Source organism: Crocodylus porosus, unplaced genomic scaffold, assembly GCF_001723895.1.
Source record: "Crocodylus porosus isolate Cpor-Errol unplaced genomic scaffold, CroPor_comp1, whole genome shotgun sequence".
NCBI lineage: Eukaryota > Metazoa > Chordata > Crocodylia > Crocodylidae > Crocodylus > Crocodylus porosus.
Window position 1 is genome coordinate 140973013 of NW_017728906.1, and position 11094 is coordinate 140984106.

Genomic DNA, 11094 nt, shown 5'->3' on the forward strand with positions numbered 1-11094 from the left:
GCGCCACCTCTGGGCCACCCTTCTACTTTGAGGAGAGGGTGTACTTCCCTCCTACTTTGAAGAGAGGAGGTGCTGCTCACCTTTGCTTTCAGCACCTGGGTAAAAGCTGCTGCTAGGGTCCAAGAAAGAGTGGTACCTGGCAGTAGGCGTGGCCACCTTTCCTTTGCTGCTACCCAGGCCGCCTTGCTGTGGCCCACACTGGGGCTGCCCTGCAGCTTCTTCCCACCACTTCCTTCACCCCTGTGCTGCCTCTGGGCTATCCTGTGCCCCCAAACGCAGCAGAGAGGTGTGCTGCAGGGCAGCCCCAGTATAGGCTCTGGGTAGCCACAGCAAGAAGGTCCCAGCAGTTGTGAGGGGGAAGCGGTTGTACCTGCTGCCAGGTGCTGCTTTTTCCCGGTGCCCAGCAGCTTCTGCCCAGCCCTGGGGTGAGTGCACAGCTCTGGCCGCAACCCCAGCTTGCCCCACCCTGTACAGCATGATGGGGTCCCTCCAGCACCTGCTCCTGACCTGTCTGCCCCTGCCACAATGAGTGTCTGTGGTGGCAGCCAGGCAGAAGCTGCTGCTGGGCATAGGGAGGGAAAAGCAGGACCTACTGGTGTGTGCAGCAACTTCCCTGGTGCTGCTGCTGATGCCTGGAACCTGCATCAGGACAGTGTTGATGGGAGGAGTTGCTCTGGGCAACCAGCAGGAAGAAGTCCCCAGCAGCAATGTGGGGGAAGAAGGCCATGCTCACTGCCAGGTGCTCCTTTTTTCCTCCATGCCCACCAGTAGCTTCTGTCCAGCTGCTGCTACTCAGTTGCCTGGGTAGATGGGTCTGGAGTGGGACCCCAACCCCCCACATGGGCTGAGGCTGGGGCCTTGCACTCAGCATGGGGCTTGGCCCCTGCCCGCATAGGTCCTAGCTGGTCTCCATGAGGCTTGGGCTGGCGGTGGTGGCAGCCAGAAGGAGCTGGAGCTGCTGGGAAATGGAGTCTGGCTCTAAAGCCACCCTGGCCCTGCTGTGTGCCAGTGGACAGTGGAACGTGCCATGGATTGGATGGTGCCTAGGCGAGGTGCAACTGAGGGACCTCCTGTGGGCTGGATCTGGCCTATAGGATGTATTTTGTTCCATGCTTGGTTTATTGGGACTGGATTCATGTAACTACTAGGCAAAGGCAGTGCACCGCAAAAATCAACTAGTGAGCTGGAGAGCGCACAGAATCTCACTGCAGTTAGGGGAGAGAAACAAGTGGAGTCTATTTAGTTGTTGACTTGCTACTTTCTAACAGTAGATCTAATCAGCATGTTGCTTAAAGATAGCTGGAAGTTGATTTTAGGTCTTCTATTGTTGGTCATTTCTATGGAGTTAAATCAGTATTCATAACAGTAGTTTGGTGGTAAAGCAGGAAGTCTTTCAGGATAAATTGCTAGAAAAGTTTTGGTAAGGAGAACATTTGTTCTGGTTTTGTTTTAAAAATAGGAAAACTCTTAACTTTTTCTGACCCAGTCTTTTATGCTGTGCTGAGACTGGGGCAAAAAGGTTGTGTGGTTTGTAAGTTTTTTTTTGTTTTTTTTTAAAAACTTAAAAAAATTTGCTTAAACTTGGAGCATTCAGTATGTAAGCATATTAAATATACGTATGTCTTAGTTTAATCTTTAAACTACTTAGCCTACTAAGAAATAGGCCATTGTGAGGTTTGGGTGGCGGAGGGCATTATTTTAGCATTTTCTTACTTTTGAAATTGGATTCTTCATACTACTGGTTGTCGGTATCAATTTATGAGTGAAGAAAGAATGAACTTTCTGGGTAGAGAAATTAATTACAACAGTGACAGTAAGTAGTCAATGTTGAACTTGCTAACTTGCAAGTTTATTCGCTTCTGCTCTTTATTTAAAGTATAATTAAAAATGAGAACATATAGAATGCTCAGTTATGTAGTTTACTTAATTATACACAAAAATTAGATTCATCTTGTATAGTAAATCTGAGATTAATGTGAAGATGTCTATAGGAATCACTTCATTTTACTAGTACTGACTGAAGATTTTGAAGACTCTTCAGTGATGAGTTTTAGCTGGGGTTTTGGGGGCTAGAATCTTAATCTCTTTTTCATTTTCTTTATACTTCAGTCAAGGGGAACGTGCAGTATTTGCATAAAACGGCATAGGTTCAGTGAGTTGCTTCATATTAGTTAGAGTTATTGTGTTCCAATGTCCTTTAACTTTGATATTTCTGGTGTCTGATATTTAAAGAGTACGTAATCTATGGACTGGAAAATTTTACTCCGATTTTTCTGCTATTGAAATGTATTATAGCTGCTGGACAAAAGACTTTTATTTTGGGATACTGATAATCAGCTGTATATTTAGACTATTGGTAATAGTCAGTTAGGTGGCTGGTATGTTTAACATATGAAAAGTATATCATCTGGGTAGCATGAGTGAGTCTGATTCATGTCTTAAAATCTGTTTTAACTTTTGTGCCATAGGGCTTCTGAATTGCATAGTTTCAGATTGGAGGATCTTGCCCATAAGTAAAATTACACCTGTTTATACATGTAAAAATAATTCACAATCCACAATTGGCTCTTGCTTCTGTTCTTTTGTAATAGGAAACAATTTGTTTTCCAGGTAGAGAAATCCTTTACAATCTAATTTTGCAAAAGTTTTCAGGTCATTTCTTCCATGTATTATTTACAGTTCAAACTGTAAAAATAATTATTCCGCGACAGATCATCGCTTGCCTTGAGCATTGCAGCTTCCTGTTCTCTGCTTTTCACTTCATGATTCCCTCAAATGGTCCCAAACACTGTTTTTGAAAAATCTACTTTTTCCCTTGTTTGTTCCCTATGTTGCTTTTTCTAGAAAATTTGAAACTGCTACTTCTTGCCTTCAACACCCTGCACAATGAAAAAGGAGATGGGTATATATCACCTTTAAATATTTTTATGATAATGAATAAAAATCTGGACAGTACTTTCCTACCACAGTTTTTTGTACCTTTTTATTTTTACACTGAAAATTGAAGTACAACCTGGGCTGAACGAATTTGATTACAAAAGAATGATTGTTACAAGAGCTAAGATACTGAAAGTTGAACAGCTAAAAGGAAAAAAGAATTTTCAAATGATATAAGACTCTCCTTTTTTTTTCCACCTCTCTCCCCCTGTCTAGGAGTCTTGGTAAATGCTTAAGTAGCTAGTCCACCCTGTTCTATGGTGCTCTGACTGTAGTAATTTCAATATATAAGCGTGGCTACTTTAAGTTTCCTTGGATATGTGTAACTGAGCTGCAGTCACCTTTGGATTACAGTGTAGTCATACTCTTAAGGCTGTAGAGTATGGCCTGCAGATGAATGGTTGCCAAGTTGGTCTGCAGACCAAATCTGGTCCTTGGGCCTGATCCAGTACACAATGGACCAGCTTGTCAGCTGGGACCCAGTCCTTCCAATGGAGCTTAGAAATTCGGTGGCAGTACAGGCAGTCCTCGACTTAGAACATTTCCAGCTACAACATTTCACACTTACAAAGTTTATAAGTTGACACCCTGTTTCAACTTTATGATGTCAGTTTTGACTTTACAATGCTTGATCGGATGCGACGCCATGCCAGTGAGCAAGTTCACTGTGTCACCCATCTCCCTGGAGAACATTTGTCCAAACTTCCTTGGACACTTTCTTTAAGAAAGCAGACAAGAATCCAGAAAAACTTGCAGCGAAGACTCCTAAGAAGACTCCAGGCAAGAACCCTTCAAGAAGTCCAGCCAAGAGCCTTTCAAAAAGCCCAGCAAAGTCACCTCAAAGAAGTCCTTCCAAATCAAGATGATTGCTATTTACAATATAAATTCATTAATGTAGCTATATTACTCGTCTATAATTATTCGAGTACAAAATTCTGGGTTATTTTATTGAAAATAGGGTATCGGGCCTTGGTTCAGGAACCAATCCCCCATTTATTTTTCTTACGTGAAAATTGGTTCTGAGTTGCAATGTTTTGACTTAAGGTGCTGTTTTCAGGAACCAGTTGTGTTGTAAGTCTGAGGACTACCTGTATTAATTACCACTGCTCCCCCACTGCCAAAATTCCAGTCCTGTGGGGAGCCCTGCAGTTTGGATATTATAGCTTTGATAGCTGGATCTGGCTCATGTGCCAGTGGTTGAGCACATCTGCTGTAAGGCATTAGCTTTCACATTAAAGAGAGAGTGCAAAAAACAAAAAAGTTTATAACAACCTAAATTATAGTACCATTAAATGATCTTTTCTGGTATATTTTCAGTGTGCGCCTGTTTTATACCCATAACTACTTCAGGACTTAAATGTTGTCTTCACATTTGGTTGTACCTTTGGAGCAATCATCTTTGGAAATTTGTGATGGGATGTACAAGCAATGTAATATTGTCCAACTCTTTCTCTCTCTTGTTTTTTCTAGAATTTAATAAAACATCTTCCTGAGCAAGAACAGCTCAATGCGTTGTCCAAGTATAAGAGCGAGTATAGTAATTTGTCTGAACCAGAACAGTTTGGAGTTGTGGTGAGTACCTACTTACTTTCCCCTCCACCTGCCTTTTCTTACATTAACAACCACAGTTTTGAAATGTTGTTGGCTGCTTGTTCCTATATCAAAACAGATTTTGAAACAAAGAAAAAGAATGATGGTGGCTTTCAGAAGCATGCTGATTGATGTGTCCATAGATCAGAAAGCTTGATTTCCTATATCCTTCTTTTCTTTCTCACTGAAATAAAGTAACTGTTAATTATCCAACTTTTCTATAGAAAATTGTGTAATTGCAGTTTCTTTGGGAGAATGTTCATAGATAGCTGAGGAACTAACTGATTTTAATTATCCTAGCATTCCTGTGACAAGTCATTAATGCAAGGTACCAAAACACAAAAAATATCATATTTTCTTAACATCACTAGACGAACCTTCTTCTGCTATATGGCAAACCTTCCCTCTCCCTCCCCCTGAGAAACACTGCTTAGTCATGCACTTTACAGCTTGCTCTTCATAGGAGAACTTCTATTTGTTTTCTTCAGTCTGTACCAAGAGGAAGTAGAAAGAAAGGTGGAAGGTAAGTGAAACTAGAGTGCATATAACTGCTGTCTTAAATGATGATGGGGAGAAGGTTGGCAAAACAGATCCAAAATTCAGTGCTTCATCTTAACTCTTAAGGCCTTGTATGATAGAAATCTGAACCAGTAGTTATAAAAATACTTTTGATGCATCTTTCCCCCACCCACCACAATATTCTGTCTGTTTATAGCTTATATACACAAGCAAGTTGAAGTTGAAACATTTTGGTGTCTTGGAATGACGGAAGGCTGTTCTCCCAGAAATACGGAGATATCTGTGTGTACTAGAATGGAATGCTAGACAAAAGGGCCTTGTGGGCAGAACTAGAGGACAGAAAAGGTGAAATTTAAGAGGAAGATAGTCTGTAACTGGGTATGCAACTAAGGAAATAAAAAATTGCTAGGGACATTCAATTATGCTTGCAAATGTATGCATCTTGCCTAAATAGTTTCAAGCAGGGCTATCCAGCTGTTGACCCATGGGCTACACTTTGCCTATGAGGGGTTAAGTTGTGGCCCCTGGGCTCCTGTCCGGTTGCCATTCTCCTTGTTGCTCCAGCTGTAACAGTGTCCAGAGTCTCTGGACTCCCATTCCTCCACCAGCTTCTGTGTTCTCCATCTGCCATTGGTGATGGAACAATATGCACAGCGTGGCATGAGGCTGAGGCCATGGTGGGGGAGGGGGAGTGGGGAGGGGGCACATGGAGGCACACACTGAATGGTGGGGGGGGTCTTTATGCAGGGTCATTGCAGTGGTGGGGGGCAGTTCCCATGTTGGCACACCACTGTGCTTGGTATGGTTGTGAGCATGTGCTGTGGAGGGATGATTGCAGGCACGTGGTTGTGGTGGGGGAATTGTGGGTGCATGCTGCAGTGGTGGGACTTCCATGTGGTGTGCTGGGGGCCTGTGAGCCCTTCTGATATGGCCCACAGGGCATGTGACCCCTGCTGCTTAAAAGTTCAACAGCCCTGGCCTAAGGTATCTTCTCCCTGAATGGGCCTGGATGCTAGGGCACGATTGACTGCCAGTCTCATATATATCTAGGGCTATGATAGCTTCAGAGAAAATACATGCACAAACTGAAAAGTAGACCCCCAGCTTGGCCTGTTGATATACAACATTCCATAATTTAGTGTCATTGGGGATTCACTACAAAAATGGGACTTTGTGATGCACTAAGGATACAGCTTCTACCTCTGAAATTACAGATATATGATAAGACCCCAGAGTTTCAACCTGTATGCTACTTAGTGATGCTAGAAATGTTTTTAAGAGCAGATCCTCTATCAAGCAGTCTACAACCTGATGATCAGGGACACACAGTAGCCATACATGTGAATATGATTAAAGTATCTTTAAGCATTTGAGGTGCATGAGTGATGGAAATGTCTGGAGATAAAACATGGAAGTGGTGATATGAGAAATAAGTGAAGGAAGAAACCCCCCCACCAGTTCCCATCTGCATATTCTTTATATATGAGTTCAGTCATCTTAGGAATCTTAATAAAATGTACATGGATCATGATTCACAGCGGTGGGAGAAACATTTGGAAAGACTCTTATCACTGGTTCTAAACTTCCACAGAATGATGGTATCTCTCCACCACATTTGAATGCAGCAGCCTTCCTGGTTGAGAACCACTGTTGTTGTTGCTTCAGCTTACCTCAGTGCTTCTCAACTGGGTGATGCTGCCTCCAGGTAAAACTACCCTGTGTGTCTGCTGTATAGCCAACTTGGGAGGGCTGTGGCACTCAATCTGATAACTAGAGATCCTGGTTGTCTGTGAGAGTTGTTTTTTTTTTTTTTTTTAATCCCCAATTTTCGGTTAAGAAAAAGTAACCCCAAATCCACTTTTTTCCATGATTTAAATGAATCACCACCGACGGACGGACAGATGTGTTTTATTTTTATCAAGGAAAAATATGGATTTGGTGTTACTTTTTTAACTGAAAATTGTTTTTTTGTTTGGTTTTTGTTTTTTTTTAATCAGAGAAAACCAGGATCCCCACTGATAACCCTGAAGCAGGCAGAGCTGGCTCAGGCTGTAACCCTTCCCTGTCAGGCCCCTACCTCAGTGTTCTTCCTGGGAATGGGCGCATGGGTGGAACTGTCACAGCCCCTTGCATGCGGCATTTTTATACATGGCCACTGCCGCTGCAATGGTAGCATCTGTTTTGCAGCACCCTGAGGGGGTCTTGTACCGGAACCACTGGAATATATGGAGTGCATCTGGGAATGACCTAATCAAAAATAGAGCCAGTGAAGTCTTCTGGACACTAGAATAGTGATACTGAAGCCATGGTGAGGTGTGGAACATTTCAGAAATGCAGAGGTGCTCAGCAAAAGGAACCAGTGCCATTTCACAAGCTATTTGCCATTCTGTGGGGGAAAGTGGGTATTCTTCTCTTCAGTTTAGGAAAACATAATCACCTGATTATAAAGGGGTACTGCATTAATTTTCTAGGAGTAGTGACTTTGGAAAATACCACAGCGATAATAGTTGTCAGACGTATTAAATCTATATTGTACACTGTGTAATTACTAATATCAGAAAGTTCAGGAATAGGGAATTTTGAGACTTTGTATGACTTGTCATGAAACGTCCAGTTTCAAATACTCTCAAGGCAGTGGACTAGCAAAATGTGGTATATGCATTGTGAGGACCCTGCTTAAAATGTATTTGAGGAAGGAGAAGATCCCTTCTTGATATTACTCGATTACAGAGCTACACTACTGCAATGTAGAAAGATGTATAAAAGCTTGACTACTTGACATGGTCAGAAGTGAAGGATGACAAAGTAGTCTGCAACAGTGTGGAAAACACTGGGAAGGTACTGTCTGCTGAATTATTACAACAAAGGAGCCAAGACCTGTCTATAATGAAAGAAACAAAGATTTGCTGCAAATTCATTGCGATTGTAGAAGTGTGCTCCACTGTTAAATGTTCTGGGTTTCAGCACCAATGGTCATACCCAGGAAGGTGTGTTCATGGCACACAAAACTTTATGAGGGAATTTTGGTATGATGGGATCTAGGTTTTAAATGATCACACTTTCCCACAGTGTACTTCTCTTATTCTGTGTTCAGATGTGTAGTGAGTAAAGCTTAAGATAGGATCCCTGATTTATTTCCTCTAGTATTTAGCAGGCATGTAGGACATGAGGCAGAGGAGTGCAGGTAGAGGAAGTCTGATTTTGTGACAAGAGCTGGTGAATTTAATTTAGAACATCATTGTATTACTTGCTGGACCAAACTCTGTATTGGTGAGTTGGCCTGAGCTATGTCACGTGAACGCATCTTAAGGTGCTTCTGCATCTGGGTTGTCAGCTTGAAACTCCTGGTGCTTGGACCACTCACAAGTGAGAGTGAATTCAGTGTGAATTGTGGATGCTGAGCACTTCTAAAGAAAAAAAAAAAAAGAGGAGGTAAGGCAGAATCACCTGGAAGAATGAAGGAAATGTTAGGGGTCAGGAGGCTTCTGTGCTCTAGTCCTTTCTCTATCATTGATTCATTATGTGGCCTCAGACCAATTTCTTTGTTGTTTTTCCACATGTTTAATAGGCAAATAACTTCTCTTATCTCATAGCAGAGATTACATTTTTAATGTTTGTAAAATACTAATGTAAAACACATAATAATCGTTCAAAAATAAAGAAATTGATAATTCCATATTTAGTACATGGTTTGGCTTGTGTGCAGTAATTAATGCCTAGGGCCACTCTGGATAATGAGGAGAAAAATAAATATTGAATAGCTGCTTAATACCCTGCATATCGTCCATCTTGTCCATTGACAGCGTATGATTGTGTGAAGACTGGAGACGCTTTTGTCTAAAGAAAAAAATAGGGTTACATAGCCAGCTTAAATGTAGTGATTTCCTATCAGTTGTTTGATTGATGGTTCAACCTAAATAACGTTTTTGGGATAGTGAATTTTGTTTTAGTGCGTGTGCGCCCAGCCTTGGTAATACATGCACACCTACACTCACACCATATATAATTGATCTTAATTATAGTTAGAACCTAACTAGATGCATTCTAAATTATTATATTTTGGGGTTTTTGGCCTGTAAAAAAGGATTTGACTTTAATAATAATGCTGCAGGTAACAGCACAAGTATTGTGTTGCTTTGTTACCTTTTTAATGGGAGGCAAGAACAATTTTCCAAAAAAGATAAAAACAATGAAAAAAAAAAGAATCATGCTAAAATGTTTTACAAATATTATGGAACATTAAAACATAAACACAAAAGTACTTGACATCTGTTAGCTGCTTTTATTGGAATGCATAAATAACTGTTTTTGGAGGTTTGAGGGATTTTTTATAGCTGTCTCTTGGAAAAAATAGCAAAAATAGTATGATATTCTTTTAATGAGAAAATAAAAGTTAGATATGTAAGCAATTAACTTGGAAACTGATTAGAAAATGTTTATGTACATTTGTTTTTTGCATGTGATTCCTTCTGACTGCTTATTCTTCAAAGAGGTATATTTTCTGAGTAGAGAATAATAGAATGATGAATTTTATGCTTTTAGTTTCTGATGTTTTTATTTGGCACCATTGGTGTCACTATAGGGTAGGACTTTTTGATATTTTGTAGGAATATTGGCTTTTAATTTTTTTTAATGTATGTAAATACTAAACACAAGTATACAAAGCTATGTCACAATTCTGTTGTGAAGCCAATGGCCGTGTCCAAACAAGCATGGACATTTGGTCCCCTGGGGACAACTAGTGGTGGCGCACCTTGTGCTGCCACCAGTTGTCCCTGGGGAATGCTTGTGCCATGCGTGCTTTGGTGAGTGACAGATTGCCCTCAGTAGGGTAGGGGAGGCTGGGGCCAGCACTGGGCTGGCCCCATCTACCTTACCTGGGGCACTGGAGGCCTCTAGGGGCTGCAGCAGCGGAGATCCTGCTGTTCGGAGCCTGGCTGGCAGCCACATTGTGACTCTGACTGGCCAGGCTCTGATTTTGAGCCGTGCACACTGCCCTTGCATGCACCAGTCCACTTTTATTGTGTAGGTTGTTTTGATTCCTGTATATCCAGGTGTCAAACCGCTTTCCCCACCCCCTCCCGTGCTGCTACCTTGTAGCAGGGAGAACAGCTAAACGTGTGGTATGTGACCCTGCAGACATGTCACATGGCCATGCTTGTCTGAATGTGACAAGTTTTGATAAATGCTGGACTCTTCTGTTAAACTTTTAAGGATATGGATTCCTATTGATGTAGACTGCTCTTGGAATTAGTATTAGGAAACAAGAAGGAATAGAATGTGCTAGTATAGAAGGCAATGGATGGAGATTTATGTATTTTAGTTAAAATGATAATATGCAAAATTAAGGCAATAGGAACTGAAAATGTTTGAGTCTGGTCATGAAATGGTGTTATGATAGTTGTAAAAATAAAAATTTATAAATCTCATATCACTTAAAAATTTCAATACCACTTTTCTTCCACAGTTGAACCTTAATAGGTTATGTCTGCAGCAAGTTTACATTTTTAAATATGATAATACCCTATAAGCCATAAATATTGTAAGACTTTTCATGCTGTTCTGCGCTGGAAAATAATTTTGTAAAACATGCTGTTTTATATTGTTCTCATTGTTGTCATCAGAAGATCTCAACATTTTTACAATTTTTATCTTTTAAGGAAAAAAAAGTCTGCCTCCCCCCTACTCCACCAGCCTTGAAAGAATCATAGGCCCCCCTCTACATGTGACAGGTATCATACGATTAACTGTGAAATTGCCAGTTACCTTGACACCTGGTTAATCTGTGAGCCAGAATAGATTTCATAGACATTAGGGCTGCAAAGGACCTCAGAAGATCATCAAGTCCAGCCCCCCACCCGAAGGGCAAAAAGTCAGCTGGGGTCATAGGATCCCAGCAAGATAAGCATCCAATTTACTCTTGAAGGTGTTCAGTGTAGGTGCCTGAACCACCTCCTGGTGGTCACCCCGATACACTTATAGGTGGCCATCAGATCACCCCTGAGCCTGCCCTTCTCCAGGCTAGAGAACCCTATGGCTCTCAGCCTG

At 41.4% G+C, this 11094-nt stretch overlaps 1 protein-coding gene across 3 annotated transcripts in view; it reads left to right on the top strand.

Annotated features, from left to right (window-relative positions):
• The window catches only part of DIAPH3 (diaphanous related formin 3), a 452799-nt gene that overhangs the window by 202080 nt on the left and 239625 nt on the right, over positions 1-11094 (top strand). For all 3 annotated transcript variants that reach the window (XM_019529821.1, XM_019529822.1, XM_019529823.1), the window contains one exon: positions 4408-4509. In XM_019529821.1, coding sequence (XP_019385366.1) covers positions 4408-4509 — 102 coding nt within the window. The remainder of the gene's footprint in view (positions 1-4407; positions 4510-11094) is intronic.